Raw genomic sequence first — 25,015 nt, 5'->3', positions numbered from 1 at the left:
AGTAAGCGAATCCTCTGCCCTTGGGTGCTGGTACCCATATGGGGTCCCAGCCACTCCACTTCCCATCCTTGCCTGTGGGAGCATGTACCAAGGCCTTGGACCCTTGAACCCAAATGGGAGATCTGGAAGAAGCTCCTGGCTACAGATCAGCTCAGCTATTGATGGTCGTTAGGGGAGTGAAGCCAGCAGGTGGAAGCTCTTTGACTCTCCTCTATGTGTAAAATCTGCCTTTCAAATAAAAATAAATAAATTATTACTTTGAAAGGCAGAAAGACCGCGAGCTCCCAGGAGAGCTGGCTCACTCTCCAAATGCCCACAGCCACAAGGGCAGTCCAAGCCAGGAGCTCAGAACTCAACCAGGTCTCCTGTGGGGGCACCCAAGGACTTGAGCCACCACCAGCTGCCTCCCAGGGGGCACCCTCATCATCCGGAGGAGGAGGAGTCTCAAGCGGATCCCAGGAACTCTGATCTGTGATGTGGGCAACTCAGCAGCAGCTTCACTGCCCAGGCAAATGCCCACTGCTGGGCTCACAGGGCAGTTCCTCTTAGCAGGGGTAATAGGGCATGGCTCATTTTAGTACACAGTTAGCTTTTTGCAGGAATTGAAACTAATCACCATCTCGTAGATTTCTGGCTGTGCCTCCTGCAGAAATCAGTCTCGTTTTGACAGGCAAAGTCACCATGTATTTAAGAACATGAAACTGGAGTGATGGGTTCTGCCGTTTTCCTGCTGGGTGACCTTGCACAGTTAGTTCACCCCTCAACTTTCCCACCCATAAAATGGGAGTGGTAGCAGTTCTCTCAAAGGGTGGTTTCTGAGGTTGATTTTCTATGTGTGTGGTACACAGGATTTTTTAATAGTGGGCAGTGTACAGGAAGCACACGTTGATTTGGGATTGTTCCATGGTGTTTAGTATTGCTGCTGCTCCTTCGTGTAGAAACTGAGCAATTTAAGGATCAGAGAAGTGAGATGACTTGTCCCCATTCCCATATCTGGTGGCTGGCAGCCTGAGGCAGTCCTGAGCCCTCAGCCTGCCGTCCTGTGCTCAGGATTCCCGATGCCAGCATGCTGGTCTCGATGCTGCTGCTGTCTCCTAAATGTATCACAGATGAGTGGAGAACAAGCACTGGGGCTTCCTGTCTCTGGCATAGACCTGAGTCCCTAATGCCAGGGAGGGCATGCTGGGAACATCTGGGGAGATGGTGCTTCCCATGGGGCTGGTGAGCGAAGGTCACGCTGTGACATGGGGCAGGCACGGTGAGTGGCCGTGGCGTCCGCACTGCAGGATGCAGCCGTGTGTGCGCTGAGCGTCACCAGCAGAAAGGAAGGCGGATCGGTGTGCGTGTGAATTCACTCTGGGAATTCCCCGCGTATGCTGCAGCACGCACATTCCCTCCCTTCCACCTGTCTGACTCAGGAGACCCTGGCAGATTTGCATTATTTTACATCCCGTTGGGATGGTTGGCTTTTTACCCCCACCTCCTCTCTTTTGGTTATGTTGTTAAGAACATTTATTGCCTATAAAAAAGGTGTTTTTGTTTAAGACAGCGGTGCCCTTTAGGTAGTGCTTATTTCACAAATACTTATAAAACTATTAAACAGCCTGGGATCACAAAGGTGCTTTCCACTCATGTTTCTCTTTGAGAAGCCCTGTGAAATCACAGCCCGCAGTTACTCCCCACCGTGCCCAGGCGAGGCAGGCATGCCTACCACACTGGAGCTGCGGGACCGACCTGGGGTTCCTCTCCCACTTCTCCAGCACCCCACTGCTCTTGGGTGTCTGGCTGGGGCTTGGCCTACAGCCTGCTCTAATTCAGGATTTCCTAAGATGAGGAGGTGGGACTGGTGGGGGGCACACTCCACAACTAGCTCTGCCTCTTAGAACTGTGACCCTGCAGCAGGTTGCTAAGGCTCAGTGCGGGTGCTGCTACTCAAAGCTGTCTGCACCTGGACAGACATTGCCGAGTGGTCCTGGGACCCCCTGTAAGTGTTGCTTTAGAAAAGGAAGGGAGGCAGGCCTCGCACAGTGGCTCAGTTGGCTACTCATCCCCTTGCAAAGCACCTAGATCCCATATGGGCACCGATTTGTGTCCTGGCTACTGCACTTTCCATCCAGCTTCCTGCTTGTGTCCTGGCAGGGCAGTGGAGGCAGCTTTGGGACCCTGCACCTGTGTGGGAGACCCGGAAGAAGCTCCTGGCTTCATATCGGTTTAGCTCTGGCCATGGTGGCCCCTTGGGGAGTGAATCAGTGGAGGGAAGATCTTTCCTTCTCTTTGTAAATCTGCTTTTCTAATTAAAAAAGAAATCTTTAAAAAAAATATAAAGTCAGGGAGGCAAGGGAGAGGACTTACGCATGAGACTTTGCCCTGTTGAATTTGCTCAATACTTGTCCCTTGTGCTCAACATCCCCCGATCTCCACTCCTGTGTCTTGTTCGCTTGTGAGGCTGAAGGTGTTTGGATCCCCTGTGTGTGGGGGTCGGGCACAGGTGCTTTCCAGGCCGGCAGGGGAGCACCTCTGTGCTAGGTAGGAGCCCTGAGAGGCCTGACTGAGGTGGCCGAGTTTGGAGGTCCTGATGCTTCGGTTAGGCCTGGGCCAGGGTGGACACCTGTGTCCAGTGGGGCTGAAGTCATAGGGGGAGGTTTGAAAGGTTTCTGTTTTAGTCCTTCCAGGCTGCTGTAACAAAACTCCATAACCTGCGGCACTTGCCAAGAGCAGATGTTTTTTGCAGTAGCAAAGGCTGAGAAGGCTCACCTGTGCGTGTTTCCCTGTACGGCGAGGAGCTGGCAGCTCTTGGGGGCCCCCTGGAAGGAGGGCGCGGAGCCCAGGATCAGGCCCTACTCTCATGGCCCTCTCCAGAGCTACCCCCACGTACACTGCCTTGGGAGTTGTAGGTTCCAGCATGCTGAGCTGGGAGGACACACATCCCGACCAACCATGGCAGCACCCAAGGGAAGACACGACCCTGAGGGCCTTTCCAGAGTTTCAGAAGCCCCGGATGTGCCAGGTCAGGGGCCCATCTCCTGGTGCCTGGGAACCAGAGCCTGTTGTTGGTGCTGCCCTGTTGGTTCAGTGCATTGTGACTGCACCCTCCCAGGGCAGAAGCTGCCATGTGAGCTCACTGTGCAGATGAGAAGTTGCTGGGAAGTGAGTCCAAAAGCTACCCAGCTGCTCTGGGTGGGCTGCCTGCCTGCCTGCTGGCTACTTCCTCCTCCCTCTGGTGGTCAGGCGCATGTGGAGATGGAGTCCCACTCAGTCGGCTGGAGCTGCGCCTCTGCTTAATCAAGGCCTCCCCGTACTGGGCATTGAACAAGCTCACAATCTGTGGGTACTCCCACGGCCACTGAGCCTTGGCCCGCAGCCTGGCTAGCTCTGGGGAAAGCCCTTGAGTGTGTTATCTCATTTAATCTGTTTAACAAGGCTAGAAAGCAGATCCCTGGAATTATACCCCCCCACACACTTTGTTAAAGTTGAGCCAAATCCTAAGGATTCCCAGGCACTGTGTTATTTATAACTTCTTATCACCCCCACGACCTTGATCATTAGCTATTCTCTTCTTAAGCTAGGCTCGAAATCATTAACTCACTGTGCGTTTCACACCAGGTCTTCCTGACACAGTGGTTTCAGCTGTGCCTTAGAATCAGCTGCTTGTTGCGCGAGTTATGGAATACTCCGCTCTTGCCCAAATCAGTGCCCGTGAAGATCTGTGGGTACCAGTGTGGTTGCACATCTGTTTGCTTGTTCTCAGATAAAGTTAATCTGAAATTGCCTTTAGATGCGCTTGGCAGCACTGCCTCGCTCTGAGCTTGCACACGGGCACAAAGGTGCAGTCTCCTCCCGGTAGCATGGTGGTGTGGTCTAGCTGCGCTGGGAGAATGGGAACTGACGTTAAGTAATGGCACCGAAATGCAGAGTCACTAATGCAAGAATAATAGTAGCAGGCCGGCAGCTGAGTGTGTTAATGAGGGGCTGGGGAAAGCGTCTTGGGGGGAGATGTTGGGAGTGGAAGGGTGCTGGAAGTGATGGTAATTAATGCTGCGTGTTAAACACGGATTGCCTCGGTGTGATCGATACGTGGGCCTGGTAACCTTTGCTGTCCCCTGCAGCTTGGCTTCTGGGACGCTGCTGTCCTGGTCATGGAGCAGGGGCTCACAAGCACACGTTTGTCCACGCTGGACCCTTTCCTGGTCTTTGTGTTTTGGTTTTGTTTTGCATGCGGGTGGGGAATGGGGCATGATGAAAAATAGAAGCCAGACTGTTTAGGGCATCCGTGTGCTCTGTCCCTTCCGCGCTTGCTCTATAGAATGAGAACTGCATCTTTCTGTTTTCCTCTGCTTCTATTGCTTGGCAGGAACCGATGCCAGAGAGGAAATGCCAGCAGCCCTGTGCAAGTGGGCCATTGCGGGATGGCTGTGCTGTGGTGGGTGCTGGGGCACCCTCCCCTAGCCTAGGTTCTCTGCTTTTAGGGTTTGTGGTGATCTAAGTGTGTTGAGAGTCTGTGTATGTCCTTGCAGGCCCTCAATGTCATCTTTGAAAAAATCCCAGAAAACGAGAGTGCGGACGTCTGTCGAAACATTGCAGTCAACGTGCTGGACTGTGACACCATTGGGCAAGCCAAGGAGAAGATCTTCCAGGCCTTCCTGAGCAAAAACGGCTCTCCCTATGGACTTCAGCTCAACGAAATTGGGCTTGGTAAGGCGATGGCCAGCTACTTCGTCCTTCCCTCCTCTCCTCCACTGCCCTCCTCTCCTCTTCCCTCCCCGTAACTCTCCCCTCCCTGACCAGCCACTTCTGTGTAGCAAGGCTGAGACAGCCGGGTGAGGCCTCTAGAGGAGGGCCAGTCTAGTGGCCAAGGACTGCTTTGCTCCCTGGTGTCTGCAGCCCACTCTGCAACTTCCTGAACATTAGGTTTATAAGTCAGATTCTTGGGTGCACCCACTTGGCACCTGATTTGTTTGTGGCGATACATGAGTGCGTGTCTCCGACTCCAGGTGTTGACTCCGGCAAGCTGAGGTCATCTTCCTCCGTAAAGCCAGTCTCAGCCTGTATTGGCGTGGCAGCCTCCTCTCCACCCCTCATGCAGCCGTGCCTGCTGCACACACACGTGTGGGCTCTCTCGGTGCCCTGCAAAGGCAGCGGCTGTGCAGGCCCGCGAATGGGGCTCCACTTCACTCAAATCCAGACATGCTGCCATCCTGGAGGGCTGACAGTGGGGTTTTCTGGCAGATCACAGGATAGGCTGGAAGAGCAGATCGTGGCACTGATAGGCATTATGACAGGGCTCAGCGCCCTAGGGAGTTCAGTTGGGGACGTCCCTGAAGCAAATAATTGAAATCCTCCTTCTTTAAGCCAGACCTCCTGCTCAAAGGCCCTGCAGAAAAACCTTGAGCCTCAGGCAAGCAGAGTGACACCATGGAACTGCAAAGATAGCAGGGGCCACTTTGGAGCCCCCTATGCACCTCACTTCCTTTTCCTCCCATCGGCTGCCCAGTTGGCCAGCTGGGAGACCACTTTAGCCCATTTGGTTAGACACAGGATCAGGAGGCAGCCCCAGCCCGGAAACCATGACCTGACTTAGACCATCAGCTTCCTGGCTCTGCCCAGAACAGCCTGCAGACGAGAGGCCCTGACCACGTCCAGCCCAGCCCCTGCAGGGCCAGCAGCCTTGATTGTTGCCTCTGATTGGGCAGGGAGTGGCCTCCCATTAGTTATTGATTTGTGCTTACCCGGTTCCCTTGCTTCATAATACAGGAAGACAGAAAGCAAAGCAGGCAAGTGGCCTGGTGCCATGGCCTCTCCACCCTGGCAGGCCCCTATGTGCCTACTCGTTTGTCAAACTACCTCCCAGGTGGGCGCAGGAGGCCTGGGCAACCTGCAGAGAGCTCCCAGGCTGGAAGCTTCCATGTGCATACCTCACTCACAGTGGAGGCCCAGGAACACAGGTGCTCAGCAGGGAGGAGGGATTGTGTATAAATAGGGGGTTGGTGTGATGGCTCGGTCGGCTCATCCTCCTGCTGCAGTGTTGGCGTCCCCAGTGGGGACCGATTCGTGTCCTGGAACCAGCATCCTGCTACCAGCTTCCTGCTTGTGGCCTGGGAAAGCAGTGAAGGATGGTCTAAAGCCTTGGTTCCCTGCACCCACGTGGGAGACCCGGAAGAAGCTCCTGGTGTCAGATCAGCTTAGCTTTGACTGTTGTAGTCATTTGGGAAGTGAACCAGCAGATGGAAGATCTTTCTGTCTCTATGAAATTTGCCTTTCCAGTAAAAACTATATATTAAGTTGGTGTCCTTCAAAGGGGAAAAAATGTGTGCAAAGCTGAAGGGTGCTGCCCACACAGGAGGGGATGCGTGTCACCTGACTTAATCAAGTCAGGGCTCGCTGTCGAAGGGGACGGTGCCGCTTGGCTTCAGCTGGAGGCTGCCGTATCAACTGTCCAATTAAAAATCAGAAGTCCCTGTTTATATCTGTGGTCTCCTAATCTTTAAATGCTGGTGCCGAATTGGTGTTAAAATAATGATGGATAAGCTACCATGCAGGCTCACAAAAACCCACAGCTATGAGGGTGAGTCTCTGACCTGAGGACAGGTGCTCCCCTGGCGGGGGCACACCCTGAGGTGCCAGTGCCTCCCTGCCCACGGAGGACGGCTTGTGCTGCACCTGGTGTACACATGGGTCAGGTGCACCGACAGGAATGAGGCTGCCTGGGCACCTCGGTCCTGCCCTGAGGGGGCCTTTATCCACCTGTCTCTGTGCCTTCACTCCGGGCTTATCCTCAGAGTCAGAACTGCAAGGGAAACTTCTCTTTAACATCAGAACTCCAGATCTTTACACCGTCAAGATTTGAAAATATTATGGTTGGAAAAGGGACCAGAAATGTTTTTGTTAATGTGTTCCTGTGTGATTTGTTGCAGAGCTTCAGGTGGGCACACGGCAGAAGGAACTCCTGGACATCGACGGCTCCTCCGTCATTCTCGAGGATGGGATAACCAAGCTGAACACCATTGGCCACTATGAGGTAAGGACAGGGCTTATCCCAACACGTCCCTTCTCATCCCGAGTCTGGTGGAATGAGGGAGTCTCCAGGACCAGGTCAGTGCTTTGATTTTGTTTTTTAAAAGAGTGATCGATGTATTCGAAAGACAGAGTGACAGAAAGGTCTTCCATCTGCTGGTTCCCACCCCAAGTGACCACAGGAGCCGGGGCTATGCCAAGCCAAATCCAAAGCCAGGAGCAGACCTTCTGTCTCCCATGTGGCCGGCAGGGACCCAAACACTGGGACCGTCATCTCCTGCCTTCCCAGGTGCATTAGCAAGGGAGCTGGATTGGAAGGGTGCAGCTGGGACTCGGACCAGTGCTCTGGCCTCACTTGCGGGACTTAACCCGCTGTATCACAACACTGGCCCCTCCGGTTAATTTCTTGAAAGTTCTGGGCGTCGCACCCACTTACTGGGGTGATCTGCAGGTTGCTTGTTTCTCACTTCCTGTGCAGATGAACTGATGCGTGCGTGTGTCTCGTGCTGTCCTGGGTACGTGCACTGCCTCCCTCTGCCCTTGGTTACATCGTCTGTGTCCGTGCTTCGTGTCAGAGGCTCCGCCATTCTGAGTCCCTCTGACCCTGCAGGGTACAGCTCTAGGAAGGCCCCAGGAGAGTTACTAATGAGCTTGACCTGCAGGTGCCAAGTGTATCCATGCCAAACAGCAAACCACGTCCTCAGCGTCACCTTGCTGCACAGGTTCACAGGCGATCTGATAACCATCCGTGTAGGCTTCTTGCTGCTGTGAAGTTCTGAATTTCCTGTTGGTTTGTGACAGTTGGTGATAGCGGTGTTGGGTGCTTGTCCCACATGCTGGGTCTCGCTTGTTGAGGTCATTGAGGGGCACGTGTGGCTTCTCAGAGCATCAAGTGCCACAGCATCCTGCAGGCAACAAGAGAGAAGAGGTAGGGGCAGGGGGAGGAGCTTCTGGAACACTCTGGGCTAGGCTGGCTTTATCCGGCAGCAACTACCTGCCACATGCTGAGAGCTGGGATGTGTGGAGGAGGACGGGAGAGCAAGGCTATGCATGTGAAGAGCCCGAGGTGCCAGGAAGGAAATGCAGGGAGGGAGCAGGCAAAGGTCAGGAGGCGTCACCTGTGGGGTAGCAGTACTGTGGCTTTGAGCATCTGGGAGGACTTCCTGGAGGAAGTTGCAAATGGGCTGAGACCTCCATGAGGACCACCAAGCCAGGCTGGGCAGAGGACCCACACCTCCAGCAGAGAAGGGCGACCTGTGTCTTTTGCAACAGAAGGACTTTTCACCTGGCTGTGTGCTAAACATTATTATTATTTGAGAGGCCGACTGAAAGGAAAAGACCTCATCCGCTGGCTTACTCCATCCTGAGGCTACCACAGCTAGGGTTGGAGCTGGGAGCTGGGATCCCACCCAAAGCCCAGTCCTTACTGCGACTTGGGGTCTGCAGTGGGCAGGAGAGCTGGAGTCAGGAACCTGCAAAGACCTCTGAGTGCAGGCACGTGAGCTCTTGGACTAAGTGCCTGCTCCCAGAAGGACTGTTAGCCTGGGCAGAATCTCAGAGGGACCACGGCAGCCAGTGCTTGGGGGCACAGTCGCCTGGAGCCTGCTGGTCTCCAGGATTGCACTTGACTGGAGCTGTTGTAGCCAGCAGCTACGGCGTGTGTGGGTATGATTACTGACTCTGCTCTGTAGACAGATCAGCTGAGGCTCAAAGGCATTTCATAGCAGATGCTCAGAGGTGGAGCCACATGGGGCTTAACTGCTAGTGGAAGGCTGGGCTTTGTTGAGAGAGCCCTGAAGGTAGAGCACACAGTGTGTGGGACCCTGGCATCTGCTTTGGGAGTTCAGGAGGTTTTGTTTTGTTTTGTTTTAAGACAGGGTTATGGAGAAGGAAGAACAAGAGATTGAGATTCTAACTGCTGGTTCACTCCCCCAAATGATTGCTATAGCCAGGACTGGGCCAGACTGGAGCCAGGAGTTTCTTCCGGGTCTCCCATGTGGGTGCAGAAACCCAAGCATTTGTGTTGTGTTCAGCTGCTTTCCCAGGCTAATGAGCAGAGAGCTGGATAAGAAGTGGAGCAGCTAGACATCAGCCTGCACCTGTATGGATGCGAGGGCCACAGGTGGGGCCCTATCCAACACTCCAACATAACACTGGCCTAAGGAGTTTACACTTTACTCTCAGGCAGTAGGAACCCTCCAAGGGGCAGTAAGCAGGAGAGATTGGTCTTCTAGAAGAACGATTAGGGAGCTACTGGAGAATTTCAGGTGCATGACAATGCTGTCCAGAAAAAAACAATTGCAGAAGAAAAAGTTGCAGTGGCTCTGGGGATGCAGACTTGAGCGTGGATTCCAGGATGCCCCAAATCTCCGCGGGAAGTGGAAGCTATGAGCTGTACTTGGGAACCAGGCTGGCCGGGGCAGGGATGAGGCCCACCTGGGGGGAATCCTGGCTGATGCACTGCTGAGCTGAGATGGAGAAATCGGAAGTGTTCACTTTCTGGTGCCAAGCGGGCAGGTGCCTCCTGCCGTGGTATGCTCTGACCCGTGCCTTTGCCCAGCAGGCAGCTGGGAACATTCTGGTGCATGGGGGACCAGACAGTACCCTGTCCTTTGGCCCTTTAGCCAGGTGGGAGCCTGTCTGGAGATGGCAGCTCTGGGGAGGCCTCCCAGTAGCTGCTCGAGGGGACTTGGCCCTCCTGCACACCCTGCGTCTTGTGGCCCTTCTGCCCAGACACAGAAAGCAGTTGTTCTCAGCTTTGGAGGAGGGCTTCAAAAGGTCCCCAGAGAACTTTGAAAACAAATGGGTCCTTGGTCTTGGAATTGGGGAGATCTGTGGGCTGGCCCTAGGAAAGCGCCACTCCCCAGGGAAGGCAGTGGGCAGAAGGAGCTTGGATGGGGATGGGGAGGGCACACCCTGTTAGGCAGAAGACCTCAGAGCTGGGCTTGTTAATGTCACCACCACCAAGGTCAGGGGTCCAGGCCTCCCGGCCATTGCATATCTGCGAAACAAGTTTGGAGAGGGCGCAGGGACAAGCACCCTGTGTGGTGCTCTTGCCTGTGGTACTCACCTCACTTGTCTGCCCCATCCCCCAGGTGTGTCGCTGGGGCTGTGGCCCTTCTGTGCCATTCCTCAGGGAATCACAGGACTGGCCAGAGCAGCAGGAAGCCCGAGGATCACTCAGGCTGCCCGCAGAGGTGCCCTGGGAAGGGCTGTCAGGAGAGAGAAAGAGCACGGCTCTTCAGGGGGCCCTCCACCAGGCCATGCCAGCCACCTCTCAGCTTAAGGATGATAATGAAATTAATCCGGCCTGTAGTCACCGCCTGTCCAAGTGATTTATCAGCTGGCTGGCCCGGCGTTACTGCACAGTGGCAATAAATGACAAGACTAGGACTTGGGGGCTTAACGGATTCTCCTTGTGTTTAAAACTCCCAGCTGGGAGGCCTAGAAACCTAGAGTACAGACAAAGCTGAGAGGGCAGGGCTGTGCTCTGCAGGCCTGGCCCCTGTTGCACTGCCCTGCTGTTGATGGGCCCGGACACAGGAGAGCAGCCAGCAGCCCACCTGGCCTGGTACCTAAATGTTCATCTGAGATGCAGGCACCTTGCCGTTCATGACCCAGAGTCTCAAGTTGACAGAACGAGGTTTAGAGCTTGCTTTTACTCTTTCTTGAAAGAAAAATCTCCAAAGAGACAAGATGCTAATTATCACTTATATTCGTTTACTGAAGTGCCCCAGTTTGAATAACCGTATATACTTGGGGGAAAAAAAACCCTGAATATGTCATTTAAAAATAGGGTCTGATTCTGAGTTGTAAGTCACTTAGCTACACCTCCATCCATTTAGTCCAAATTAGCGGGATTTTAATCTTCAGTGGCGGCCAGTTCCTCCTCCTGTCTAAACAGACTCCCCCACAACTGGCGTGCCAGCCCTTCTTCCTGCCACTGCATTCTATCCTTGGGGCAGACAGCGAGAGCAGTTTCCTCTGGGTGCTTTACTTCGCACGAATTTTAGGAACACATCTCAAGGTAGGGGAGCTGAGCAACGAGAAATACAAAATCTTGGGGGCCACATGTGGCCCCACATCCCCACGTGGCTGGTGATGCCCTGTCATCCAGCTTATGGCGTCCTCGCTGTCCCCGGGATGGCGACAATTGCTCCATGTGGTGACACCGCTGCCAGCGGGGGCCTAACAGTCAACTGCCCTTTAACTTTTTTTTTTCAACTATTTATTCATTTGAAAGAGTTGGGGCAAGAAAGAGTGAGCCTCCAGCTGCTGATTTGTTCCCCAAATGGCCACAGGAATTGGGAGCTTCAGACAGGTCTCCCTCGTGGGTACAGGGGCTCAAGCACCCAAACCATCCTTGCTGTTTCCCAGGCATGTCAGCACAGAGCAGGATGGGAAGTGGAGTGGCCAGGACTTGAACCCATGCACTTGTGGGATGCAGCTTGCCCTGCTACACCCCAGCAGCAGTCTCTCATTCTGTCACCACGGGCAGAGGGCTATGCTTTTGTGTCCCCACGACACATTAAGCCAGAGGCATCCTTGCCAATGGGTGACCATTACTGAGTGCCTCCTTGACTGACTGGGTGTGTGCTCACTGAAAAGGGGACTGTGCTTATTTGTGTAGTCATCAGGGTTCTGTGTGTGTGCCTGGGGCACAGGGACACACCTGCCCTTGGCTGACTGGCAGGCCCTTGGCACCCTTGGCAGGATGGTTTCTCTGTGGACTGTGCTGTGACCTGGGCTGAATGTGTCCCTGTGGTGCACCCTCACCCTGCTGTGGAGTGGCCTGCAGGGTGCTGGAAGTGTTCTTTCACCATTGCCCCTGTCGCTCTAAGGTGTGAGGGTTCTAGAAGCAGAAATACGTTGAACCACTGTGTCCCCGGAGGATATTGTTTGTAGCAGGTGTATGCAAATGCCAGAGGTGGGCACTGCTAAGGCCAAATTGGTCACTCAGGAGACAGAATTCCTACAAGTGCCCAAAGGCATGTGCTGGTGGGGACAGGCATGCTTCTGGTCACATGTGTCATGTGTGACAGTCAAGGCCCCTCGCGGAATGGACATCAGAGCTGCTCACTTACTGAGCACACACCTGTAGTGCTGCTTGCATCCCGGGCAGCGTCCTGAGAATTTTCTCAATGGCAGCACTTTCTGTCCTGCTGCCAGCCCTGCCAGGGAAATGCTGTCAGGATTCCAAGACAATGAAACTTGGCCAGGATCCCACAGTTCCTCCCACGGGTGTTCCCAGATGGGGAGCCCATGGAAAGAGGCCTCGGAGAGGGTGGCTGTCCTTGAGGCAGTCTGTGCACATGCTGGCTTCCAATGCAGCCTTGCTTAAGAGCGGGGCCTCGCTTGTGAGGATGCCTGGCTACCATGTCAAATTCAAAAGGGCAACATTCATGGCTTGGACCAAATCTCATGTCCATGAGGCTCATTGAATATGGCCCTGGTTCTGATTCCATGCTAACCTGTTGGGGCCAGCAGTTGCCTTCATCAGAGCAGAGGCCGTGGGCTGGCACCCCATTGCTGCAGACGGCAGCGGCAAGCACTGGAGCTGCAAGGTCCCTCATGTCACATAGCAGCTAGACTCCTTCGGGGTCCTCTGATAATCCTCCAAGTAGGTTGGCTGCTGGCTGCAGGGTTGACTTCAAGTGAACAGTGGAGAAGCAAGAGCCCCGTGGGCACTGTCTCTGCTTGGGGGAATCCTTCAGAGCTCACCCTGTCCCCATGGAGAATGATGCGAGAGCCCCTGCCCAGGCCCTGAGCCCCCCTTCACTGGAGGACCGAACAAGGGGGTCCCTCTGGTTATCTGCTTGCAGCCTTGGGGCACTGGTGAGGGGCACCAAGGACAGAAAGCACTGCAGGAAGAGGCAGGTGGCCGTGGGGACAATGCGCGTGGTAGAATGAGGTTTTCATGCAACACGGTATTAGCGGAAAAGCTGGTGTCAGGAATGAGCGATAGCACGGGTTTCCATGTGGTGCTTTCTATTGATTACTGCATTTTTCAGATTGTTTTTTTTTTTCCTTGAGTGTCATGGCATTCATAATGTTCCACTACATGCGTAACTGAAACAAACGCTGGTCCTATTCTTGGGTGTAACCATGTAAAATAGCCAATCATTGGTCATTCTACAGAAATCATAGCTTCAGAAGGTTAAATATAAGTTCAACCTAATATTTCTAGAAAAGTCTATTTTTGGGGAATCATATTCAGTCTAGGTCATCAAGGCATTGTCTGATGAAAAGCCTCACATTCGTGTGTCGTGGCCTGGAGTGTTGAGTGGCTTGTATGTGCATGAGGAGTGACCTCCCATTGTTGGCAGTGCTTGGTGTTCTGTCGTTAGAGAAGCCTGTGGTCGTGTCTACCGCGTGCCAACACAGGCTGGTGTCATTGTGGGGGTAATGCTGGGCTGTCACGTCTGGTCCCGGAATGCCTCAAGACTGGAAAGAGCCTAATTTGTAATTGCCATGTGTACCAGCTCTGCTCTGGGCTGGGCAAACATTCCTGCTGCAGATGCATCTAGTGCCATTAATCTTTCTCTGATTTAATTTGGCTTTCATACCTGAAGCAGGGGTCTGGAGGGTGTTCCTGCATCACAGGAGTCCAGGGAGGTTAATGCTGCAGATAGAGCAAACCGTATCTTACTATGACACATTTTATTTTATTATAATTTAAAACACATTTTATTATGTTTTTAACACTTTGGATCCTTTGGCACTTTTTTAAAAAAAGATTTATTTATTTTTATTAGAAAATCAGAAATACAGAGAGGAGGAGAGACAGAGAGGAAGATCTTCATCTGATGGTTCACTCCCTAAGCAGCCACAACTGCTGGAGCTGAGCCAGTCCAAAGCCAGGAGCCCAGTGCCTCTTCCCGATCTTCTATGAGGGTGCAGGGTCCCAAGGCAATGGGGCATCCTCCACTGTTTTCCCAGGCCACAAGCAGGGAGCTGGATTGGAACCGGCGCCCATATAGAATCCTGGTGCATGCAAGGCGAGGACTTTAGGTGCTAGGCTACCACGCTGGGCCCTGCCTGGCACTTTTCACAAAGGGGTTTGTTGCTGCTTCAGCACTGGCTGACTTGTGGGAGATGAGAAGCAGAAATCTGCCTTTGCCCCCACCTGTCCTCTCTCCCATTACACCTCTGGCCACCGCAAACAACTGTCCATTTTCTGCAACAGTGTTGAAGTGTCACATGGTGTGGAAATGTTCCAGCCTGGAGCAGCTGTGAAAGTTAGGAAGAAGCTCACATACATGCGCACACACACATCTCATCTGCTAATAAAATGCTTTTCTATAGTTGCTCCCTGGAGATAATTTCTGCGTAGTTTCCTTGGTACTAGCTGCCTCTGCCCTGTGCCAGCGGTGAGCCCTTGCCAGCCTCTGAGAAGACATTTGAACTTTTGGCAGTGCTGCTGATCGAAGGGCCTGTCCGCGGCACTTGTGATTATAGAGTGAGGTGCTGGCTTTTGGCAAAACAAAGCGTCTGACAGGCGCGGAGTATTGGCTCAACACGCAACGGGATCCATTTGGGATTCATTCTTTGACAATTACCCAGAATGAATCACCAGCTTCCTTTATAAAAATATATTTACTGGTGCAGAAAACAGAGCACATCCAGCTCTTGGTGGGGAGGTGTAATTTTGTAACCGTGTTCAAATATCCTCATAAACTTGGTGTCTGAGTGTTGCTAAGGGGCCGCTGCAGCAGAGCCACTTCCTTTAATTGTATCAAATGTGGGGGAGAATTGAAAAACCTGCTGGAAAGCAATGAGTGGCTCAAGGGGAAAAGGAGAGGACATTTGCTAAAGGCACCGTGAGAAGCCAGAGTTCTCGCCGGCGTAGCTCTGCAGAGGCCTGACGACCGGTCCTGAGCCTCTTCCCACCCTCTGTCCCCACCCTGCCGAGGCGCTGTGACACCCATAGCTCTCCACCTGAAGGAGATGAGGTTCTGTTCCCTGCGTGCTCGCTAGGCAGGTTTCTGTATTCTCATAACAGCATATAGCCAGCCAGCAGAGAAACTCTAGGTTTTCAATGCTTTCCAGATTAGTATTAAAATGGAACGGCCTTGGTGCTTTACAATAGAGGTATGGGTGTTGGCGTTGCAGTGCAGCATGCTAAGCCGCAGCTGCCTGTGATACTGTCCTGTATCAGAGTGCCAGTTCAAGTCCCAGCTGTGATACTCTGACCCAGCACCCTGCAGATGCACCTGGGAGAGCAGCGGAAGATGCCCTAAGTGCTTGGGCCCCTGAACTCACTTGAGATATGAATGAACTTCCTGGCTGCTGGCTTTGAGCCGGCCCAGGCCTGGCTGTTGCAGCCATCTGGGGAGTGAACGAACAAATGGATTGCTATCTCTGCACCTCTGCAGTAATTAAGAAATGATAAAATAGAGCGAAGGAACACCTAGTTGACAATGTTTAGAAACAGGGTTCGTCATTCAGGTGTTTCCACACTTTTTTCTTAATACAGATGTATGTGTGTATGTATGTGAAAGGCAGAGTTTGAGGGACAGAGCTAGGGAGAGAATCAGTCCTGTATCTGCTGGTTCACTCCCCAAAAGGCCACAATGGACAGGGCTTGGCTGGGATATTGGAGCTTCCTCCAGCTCTCCTACATAGGTGTAGAGGCCCAAGTATTTGGGCCATCTGCTGCTACTTTCCCATGTTGCCTTAGCAGGGAGCTGGATCAGAAGTAGAACTGGTGCCCAAATGGGATGCCAGCATTGCAGACAGAGGCTTAAGTTGGTGTGCTATAACACCAACCCTCGTTATTCCAGATTTCAGGAGATTTGCATATCCTAGCTTGCCTCTTCCTCCTCATTCCCCTCCCACCCCTTTACAGAATTTTAAAGGTTTATTTGAAAAAGTCAGAGATGTGTATGAGAGGCATTGTTTATCTTCAGTCCACTCATCAAATGGCTGCAACAGCCAGTCCGGGAGAGGCCGAAGCCAGGAGCCTGGAACTTGATACAGGTCTCCTACATGTGTGGCAAGTGTCCAAGCACTTGGACCATGTGCTGCCGCCTTCTCGGGGAGCTGTACTGGAGGCAAAGCAACCAGGACCGGAACTGGCACTTAGGAGAGGTGGCAGTGGCATAGGCTGCACTTAAACAGTGGCAGCACAGTGCCTGCCCCATCACCCACCCCTCTCTGAATCCTGGGAACCAGTACCTCCTTCCCGGGAGTCGGGCTGCTTCTGCCTGCAGGACCCTCTTCCCCTCCTGGGGCCGACCACAGGTCCATGTAGCCCTGGCTGCAGTCTCAGAAATGCTCGCTTGAGAATCCCCGTGTGTCAAAAGAGGCCTGGCCTTGCACTGGCAGTCAGCAGTTGTCAAGGTGAAATCTGAGAACATTGTTGCCCAATGCTACCGGGACATGACTTCATAGACTGAAGCTTGCCTGCTTCAGCTGCAGTTTTTGGTGTATTTACACCACCTCCATCTCAGAGCATTCTCCTCATCTCTAGAAGACACCCGGTGTTAGCATCATCCCTGTGTACCACCCCCATCTCTGCTCTAGGCAACTGGACATCTGTATAAATGCCCCCATCCTGGACATTTCCTATAAAACAAGGTCATATAACATGAAATCATTTGGGACTGACTGCTTGCAGCAAGATTTTGAAGTTTACCCAAGTTGTAGCATGGGTTTCAAGACTGGTTAACCAGCAGTTTCTTGTACGGTGATACAATGGGTAATACACAGTAATACGAAAGACAAATGCACACTCCTGAGAGTACAAGAAGCAGGGTAAACATTGACTTCACATTGACCCGAAGCTAGACGTGAGAGTCCATACTGAATGATGCCATTTACGTGACGTTCCACAGCAGGCAGAACTGCTGGTGATGGAAGTCAGCAAGTGGCTCACTTTGGATGTGGAGGGGGAGCCTGAGTAGAAGAGGGTGCTGGTGTACGTTTCAGGACCCTCATCTTCCATGCTGGTGTCTGGGTGGGCACACAGCAATCTGCAGTGCTTAGAACGTTCATGATGCTGTACACAGAGTACGCATCACTCCTATACGTTGGCCTTCTGAAGTTGCTTACTTGGAAGGCAGAACCAAAGACAGATGTATGTTTAGCGATCAATCCTCCGTTTGGTGTTACACTCCCCAAACAGCCACAGTAGGAAGGGCTGGGCCAGACCGGAGCCTGGAGCCAGGAATTCCGCCTGGAAGCCATCGTGGCTGCTTTCCCAGGTGCATTAGCAGGGAGTTGGATTGGAAGCAGAACAGGCAGCCTGACACAGGATGGTCATGTCACAAGTGGTAACTTACACGGCTGTGCTACAGCCCTGACCTCTGAAAGTTGTTGATAAGAAAGTATACTTGGTTTTTTAAATGTTAGAAACTTAAAAAGCAAAACAAAAAACCCTACCCATTGAGGGGAAAACATTGCATGAATCGTTACACGTGACCATGTTGTATACTGGGCATCTAAGTCAGGAATAAGAAGCCCCTCCCGCTCACTGTCCACTTTCTCCAGATGTCTGACATCACTTTGATGGCTGGGGGTCTTTCCTTAGGCTGTATGTAAGTGGGGTCATACGCGGTTTTGTGTCATGCTCTTTTACACATCAGTGATAGTGCAATTTACCCACGAGGCATGGAGCACTGGCTCATTCATTTTCATTTTGTATGAATTGTGTGAATGTACTCTAAACTTTCCTAATGTTGATGAATATTTGGCCTGCTTGCAGTATGAAACAATTACAAACAGTCCCCTGTCAGTTACAATGATTTCTCAGTAGCATATACCTAGATGTGCAGTTGTCGTAAGGCAAACCTCAGCTTTCTGGATCAGTTTTTGTAAACCTGTTTTATGCATTAATATAATGATACTTGAGCATATTAAAGCTGCTGCAACGGACTAGCATGGTCTGGGAGGATGGAGCAGTAGTCTGCTCCCTGGGAAGTTAAGAGCAGAGAGAAAAACTGGCGCATCTGGCTGGGGAGGGTGGCTGTTCTGCTGTGTCCTTACGTGGTGGAGTGCAGAGAAAGCAGGTTAGCGCTGATGCCTTCTCGTAGGAGGGCAGAACCCTGTCCACAGGGCTCCACCCTTGGGGCCTCACATACACCCGAAGGCTCCACTCCCTAACACCAACTCCTCGGGATTATGATTGCAATGTGTGAATTTGGAGGGGACACAAACCTTTCGACAGTAACAGGAAAAGAAGCTCAAAAAGTGAAACTAGCCCAGAACCTGGGGCCTCCGAAAGGCTGCGGGAGACCCTAACAGCCTGGGTCTGTGAGCCCCCTGAGGGCAGCAGCGTCTGGTTTGTCACCACAGACAGCCCAATCCTCTAGCATAGCACACTCAGAACACAGCAAATCTTGATAAATGTTTGATTCAATAAGAGGGAATATAAGATCTGTTCAGCCATCTAATTTCTAGGTGAAGTTGAGAGATACATTAAATTTTGAAAACTCATATTTTTTTATCTTTACTTTCAGATATCAAATGGATCCACTATAAAAGTCTTCAAGAAGATAGCAAATTTTACTTCAGGTAACCAATATAACATTGTTAACCTTTGTTTTCACCCAGCTTAATAAGGGTATTGCATCGTGCCTCAGCTGCATTGGCACCAGAGGTGGAACTGAACTGTGGCTCTCTAATGCTGTAGACGCTGAGAAAAGCCATTTCCGTCTGTTTCTGGAACTATGGATGTGCAAGGAAAAGCCCCAGGTGCAGTGCCCAGCACAGAGAAGCCGGGTGCTGCCTAACAGCTCCAGACGCAGGGCTGGAGCTCCCTTTCTTTTTTTTGCAGCTACGTGGGAGGAGGGGGACTTGTGGGAGGTGGCCCAGGCAAACAGGGAGGCCTACAGATAACCACACAGCTGACCAAACAAGATAATCCACTTGGAAAGTCTAAGTCTCCTTGTGATAGCATTTGTAAACTTCCCAGAAAAATGGAGGGACAAACTGGAGGGGAAGCTTTTATGGAAGAGTCAGTAAGCTAGGCGTTAGTAGGTAACCATCTGCGACCGCCTGTCGGCTGGGGGCAGGACACCCCTGACATGGCCTTGAGAAAAGCCCTTGGTCCTGGGCCAGGTTTGTCTTGAAGTGAGACCCCTGCAGTTCTCAGAAAGACTTGGCTTTCTGGGTTTCTTACTCGGCCGCCGCCTCACACACAGCCAGGTACACTCTTCTTTTCCTGGGCTTAGTCTTAGGAGCCTGGCAGTCCAGCATCTGGTCAGTGCAGATGGAACGCAGGGCTCCTGATATGCATGCAGGAAGGCTGGGCAGAATGTTGGACACTGCTCCTTCAACTGCAGTGTCTGGCTGCAGAAGCCATTCTGCATAGGGCAGCTGTCACTGTGGCCCAGGGAGATAGGCGTTGTAAGTTAGGAGCCAGTGTTTCCTAAACTTTAATTCTTGGACCTTCAAAGAGCCTGTTAGCCTTTTCTGAATCTAAAGCCACAGGAGGAAGGTACACAATAGTACAGTCGTGGTCACTACAGATCAGCCTGACCAGGGTCCTTGGCCTGGCCTATTCTCACTGAGGGCAGTTCAACTTTCTGGTCTCCAGACTGTCAGATGCCCTCCCCATAGCCCAAGCCCTGTCGGCAGATGATCCCCCAGCCCCAAACCAACCAAACCCCAATTCTCAGTACCAAACCCACACATCTGCCTACTGTCCTTAATTCGCCTGCCATTGTGGCCCGTCCTCACCCAAAGGCGGCCTGTCACCTGGGGTTTGGATCGCTGCAGCCTTCTCAGACTTCTGCATATTCAGAGCAGTGAGGTGACACGTCAGTACTGGGTTGCCCTCCCCCTCTACTGTACTGGTGCGCATGCCAAGATGCTCACTCTGTTCTCCCTTCCCCAGGGCAGTAGCAGGGAGCAGAGTACTAACTTGTGTCCAAACAGGATGTTGGCACTGCAGACAGCAACTTTATGCACTGTGCCACAAGGCCGGCCTCCACAGCCACCTCTCTTGTATTTTCTCACTCTGTGCCACTCTTGCAGCCTGCCTGAGTTCCATCTCCTCAGTCAAGATCCTTCTCTCCTCCAGGCCTTCCTCCTGTGGCCTGGCTAATGCCATCTCTTGAGTTCTAACACCCTTCTCTCAAAGGAGTCTTCCAGATGAGATCAGGCATATAGTGGGGACTTAAAACACTTGATGGAAATGGAATGATGTGATCTGGGTGCAAAAAAATTTTGGGATGCACACACTGCCTAGTTAGTCTCATGACACGCAGTCCCGTGAGCTTTGGGAACCTCCCTGGTACAGGTTGATAATGGCTTGGGCCTGATGTCTCCCCCAGGAACAGTGAACTGGTCTCTAACGCCCCATCCTCATAGACCCACTTGGATGTTTAGCACCAGCAGGCTCTAGCGGAGAAGGCCAGCTAGCCTGTGGGTGCTTTTTTAATGGATTGTTTTCTGTCCCTCTCTCGTCTCAGATGTGGAGTACTCGGATGACCACTGCCATTTGGTGAGTTGGGGCTTCTCTGTGCTCACTGCTGAGTCGCATGCCTTCTGCAGCAGCACTGTCTCCTTGGGTAACACTTCTGTTCTGGCTTCGCTTTAGATTTTACCAGATTCAGAAGCATTCCAAGACGTGCAAGGAAAGAGACATCGAGGGAAGCACAAGTTCAAAGTAAAAGAAATGTATCTGACCAAGCTGCTGTCGACCAAGGTACACTGCCTGCTCAGGGGGCGCGTGTGGCTTAACTTCAACTCAAGTGTGAAAATGTTACAAATCCCTGGTGCCTTCTAGCAAAGCAAAATCAAAGTTTAAATTGTAAACACATCCTACTCCCTCCTTTTCCCCCTTATAAACTGCAAAGATAAAATCATACAGCAAAATTTCTAATTTTTAGCATCTGTAGTCAGAGATGTTATTATTTCCAGTTTCTTTTCCCATCTTTTCATTGCTGTTATTTTTTAGGTCATTACCTAATTATGCCTTTTGTTTACCTGTTACGTCAATAGCCACTAAGATTACGGCTCTAAATGGCACTTAAACTTGCATGAGGTGGTGTCAATGTCTAAAAACCTGGGAAATCTGATTTTTCCTTTTCGGGTTTGAAGTTAGGAATTCTTTGCACATTCTGAAGTGTTAGATGTAAAAGCCAGTAGAATAGCAAATCAGGAGCACATTTTACCTCATCAGGCTTCACGGGGTTAAAATAGTTCACTGTGGCCCTCTGGGCTGCTTCAAATGGTGGCAGCGAAGCGGCTGCAGCTTGGGTGTTCCCACAAGACTGAGGACAGCTGTGGCTTCTTGGTTTTCTTGGCTGTACCCAGAGCCCAACCTATTTGGATTTTGTGAAATACTCAGCCGCTTTCAGAAGTACATGGTAAAACTGATAAAACCGTAGGATGGAAGAAGGGCAAAAGGAAAAAATCAGCAACAAATGGATCCCTTGAATTTGTCCAGGTTAAGTCTAATAAGCAAAGCCAAACATCAACTGAGATCTTTTGATGTTGAATTCAGCTTTATTTTAAAGGCAGAGGTCTAAGAGCACCTGGAACTACATCCAGGGCTCCCACGGGTGCAGGGGTCCAACAGCCTGGGCCACCTGCTGCTGCTTTCCCAGGCGCATTGCCAGGGAGCTGGACCTCAAGTTGAGCAGCCAGGACTTGAACCGGCTCCATGGGGGCAGGTGGCAGTTACACTGCCAGTACCACAAAACCTGCCTCAGCGTCCACTTGTACAGGTTCCTAGCCCACCCCGTCGCCTGTATGTTGTTACCATCAGGAATCTCTGGAAGCAAAGCTATAAAACTACTCAAGGATTTCCATTTGGCCCCGAGTGAGTGCTGACTCTGTCACAGTTCTACCTTTTTCTTTTTGGCTGTTGGAGATTTTCTTTTTCCTGTAAAGCTGATATTCAGTAGTCAATAAACTGGCTCTCATAATTCAGTATTCCTTTATATATCCTGTGTCTGTCCTTGAGAAGCCAGCGGTCAGGAAAGGAAATCTTCACTCTCCCGGGACACAGCAGGCTGTCGAGTATGGATGTGTCCTCAGCCTCTGCTTGGATTGGCTGTTGTGCTTGCAAAACCACTGCTAGCTACTGCTCATCTACCAATGTGCCGTTCTCTTGGAGGTGGCGATTCACTCCGTGCTGGAGAAACTCTTCAGAAGCATTTGGAGCTTACCCAACAGCAGAGCCCCGTTTGCTATAAAATACTTCTTTGACTTTCTGGATGCCCAGGCTGAAAATAAAAAAATCACAGACCCTGATGTTGTACACATTTGGAAAACCAACAGGTGAGGATGAATGCCATTACTAAGTATCTTAAGGAATAGAATTTTAATTTAAAAAGGATCACTTAGTATAGGTCAGACTCGAGGGCATCAGGTAAGGTATTATGCCTAATTTCTTACTCTGTCACTATTTTTGAACCGTAGTACCAAGACCATTCCTGAGAATTCTCTATTCTTTTGGATGAAATAAATGCTGCTGTTTCTGATGTGTGCATAAAAGACTGTAATATGTTAAGTTTAACTTGAACAGCAAAGGATGAAAAGTTAATATTGTGATTTTACTGTACCATCTTTCCCTTAGAGGAGACTTTTTGTCCCTAAATACGTTGCACTTGCTAAGCTAACTGAGCAGTGAGTCTCTGAGGATTGTTGGTTTTATTTTAACAAAGGTTTATGTTTTACTTTGCTGCATTTCAACATTTCATCTGCCCCGGTGGCAAGGCATGATTTCTTGTGAATGTGTCTGCAGTGTGGAAGTGTGCTCCCTGTCTCTGTGTGAGTTTTGTCAAGAGCTGACTACAGCTCAGGGTTAGGGTCAGAGGAAACTCAAGACTACTTACTGCTATTGGGAGGGCAGATTCACAAGTCCTCCATCCACTGGTTCACTCTCCAAGTGGCCAGGAACTTCCTTCTAGGTCTCCCACATGGTCCCAAGGCCCTGGACTGTTTTCTCAGGCTGTTAGCGGGGAGCTGGATGGGAAGTGGAGCAGCCAGGATTAGAACCAGTGCCCATATAGGAAATTGGCCTATGCAAGGAGAGGACTTTAGCCACTAGGCTACCGCATCGGGCCCTGCCCGATTTTTTAAATGAGTACTGAAAGCTCAAGACATGACCATTTAACCTAGGGCCACCTCAAGTCTCTACTCCTTGAATTCCAGCTTCTTTTTCCCAGATGCCGTAAGTATGGCCAGCGTCTCACCATCAGATGTTGCAGCAGCCAAGTCTCTACTTTGGTGAGAGCTAAAGGGTATGAAAGCATTTTAAGCACCTACCACATGCCAGTCACTGCTAAGTCCTAAGGCACAGCTGTGCCTAGCATGCAGAGGCCAAGGGAGTTAGATTAAATGGGGGTTATGTGTGGTGGGAGGAGGCACAGGGGTTAGGCCCGAGAGAGACCAAGAGCCCCAGAGCCCCTAAGGCTTGAGCAAGGGAAGGAAGTGATTTGTTAGCAGATTCCCTGGCAGTGTGTTAGAATAAACAGAAGATGAATGATCCAGGTAAGAGAAGGTGCTGGCCTAGACCACGGTGTTACCTTTTGTAAGAACCTGGAGATCGGAGATGCTCTTGCTGAAAGTCATCATCTACTGCATGGCCACTTTTTGCAGGGCTGTCAGGTTAACCCGTTCCTGTTCTGCGTGTTGTCACATCTGTTACATGGTTCTGTTTGGCCAAGTAGACTTGTGTACTTGAGTCACAAGGACAAAAACACCCCCTCCCACACTGTGACAGACAGACCATTGGCTTCACATGAAAAGGGATTATTTTGTCTTTGAACAGCCTTCCTCTTCGCTTCTGGGTAAACATTTTGAAGAACCCTCAGTTTGTCTTTGACATTAAGAAGACCCCACACATAGACGGCTGTTTGTCAGTGATTGCACAGGCATTCATGGACGCCTTCTCTCTCACAGAGCAGCAGCTGGGGAAGGTAAGGCTCAGCTCTGGTGTTTCTTGGATGTGCTGCCATGAGTGTGACACACAGTCATTCACACGCTGCTAGTCCAAAAATGGCTTATTACCTTCAGAATCAGATTTTCAAAAAAAGCACTGGTCACATTCAATTGCAAACTGCCAGTGAATGACTATCTGAATACACAAAGTCTGAATATAATAGAGGGTTTGTGGGGAAGAAAATTTTGCTTGATGTTTCCAATAGTGTGTTTGTCAATTGAAACAGACAAGCGAATGTAAAAACCCCAAGGAAACACTTTTTGTTAAGATAACTACAAGAAAGTAAAGACATAAAAATACAGAGCAAACTTCAAAAGAGACGTTGGTCTTATTTGAGCTCTCTCTGTTCCTAATGGATCCGAGAGCATCATAACAGCGAGCGGTGGAAGGACCAGCGATGGATGTTTCTTTTCACAGATGCCTCAGACTTCCTCCTCAACCATACACCACTTCAAGAGAAACAAATCTGTTTTTGCTTTTGCCTTCCTTAGTCAAGTGTTTACTACTCACTCCTGGCTCCCAGATCTCTCTGCCCCTCATGCCTCCTTCCCCAGCCAGGCCAATAACTGCCTCCTAGCTGGTGGCTGGGGCTCTGCTGGCCATCCATCTCCCAAACTTCCTTTTCTAAGACACAAAGCCCATTTTGTCAATTTTCTGTGTTTGCTAGCTAAGATCTTCACATAGTCCTCCCTGGCTGGCTTGCTCCTCTCCTTAACTTCTGCCACAGCTCTTAGTTTTCCAGTCCTTTTGCTGTGATGCTTCCTGTCTCATCGACCCTGTGTATTGGTTCACCAAACAATTTCCTCTGGTACCTCAAGAGGTGAGTTGGGCTCAGATGGTCTAACTAGATGTACTTGATGGACTTTTTGTTCCTCCATATTCCCTACAGCACTGTCCTCACTTGACAGGCTTAGTGCTTACTATATGCAAAACATCACTGTTCCTGCTATGTCAATCTTCAAGCATCGCAGGAGCTAATAATCCTTGTATTTATGGATGGGGAGGGTTATCTTTTCAGGTGACATGTCTTGCCTGCAGTCACCCCAAAAGTAAACATGCTCTGTCTCAATCAACAGCCCCTTCTTTGACCTCCTGCTGCTCGGGCTT

At 51.0% G+C, this 25,015-nt stretch overlaps 1 protein-coding gene across 2 annotated transcripts in view; it reads left to right on the top strand.

Moving 5' to 3' along the window:
- The window catches only part of PLXNC1 (plexin C1), a 159,773-nt gene that overhangs the window by 131,460 nt on the left and 3,298 nt on the right, over positions 1 to 25,015 (top strand). For both annotated transcript variants that reach the window (XM_040980785.1, XM_040980775.1), the window contains exons 22-28: positions 4,515 to 4,692; positions 6,912 to 7,015; positions 18,471 to 18,525; positions 20,427 to 20,458; positions 20,555 to 20,662; positions 22,079 to 22,242; positions 23,738 to 23,885. In XM_040980785.1, the coding sequence (XP_040836719.1) occupies positions 4,515 to 4,692; positions 6,912 to 7,015; positions 18,471 to 18,525; positions 20,427 to 20,458; positions 20,555 to 20,662; positions 22,079 to 22,242; positions 23,738 to 23,885 (789 nt within the window). The remainder of the gene's footprint in view (positions 1 to 4,514; positions 4,693 to 6,911; positions 7,016 to 18,470; positions 18,526 to 20,426; positions 20,459 to 20,554; positions 20,663 to 22,078; positions 22,243 to 23,737; positions 23,886 to 25,015) is intronic.

Source organism: Ochotona curzoniae, unplaced genomic scaffold, assembly GCF_017591425.1.
Source record: "Ochotona curzoniae isolate NIBS_2020 unplaced genomic scaffold, NIBS_Ocur_1.0 contig_1014, whole genome shotgun sequence".
Taxonomy (NCBI): Eukaryota; Metazoa; Chordata; class Mammalia; order Lagomorpha; family Ochotonidae; genus Ochotona; species Ochotona curzoniae.
This window is presented reverse-complemented; position numbering and strand designations above follow the sequence as displayed.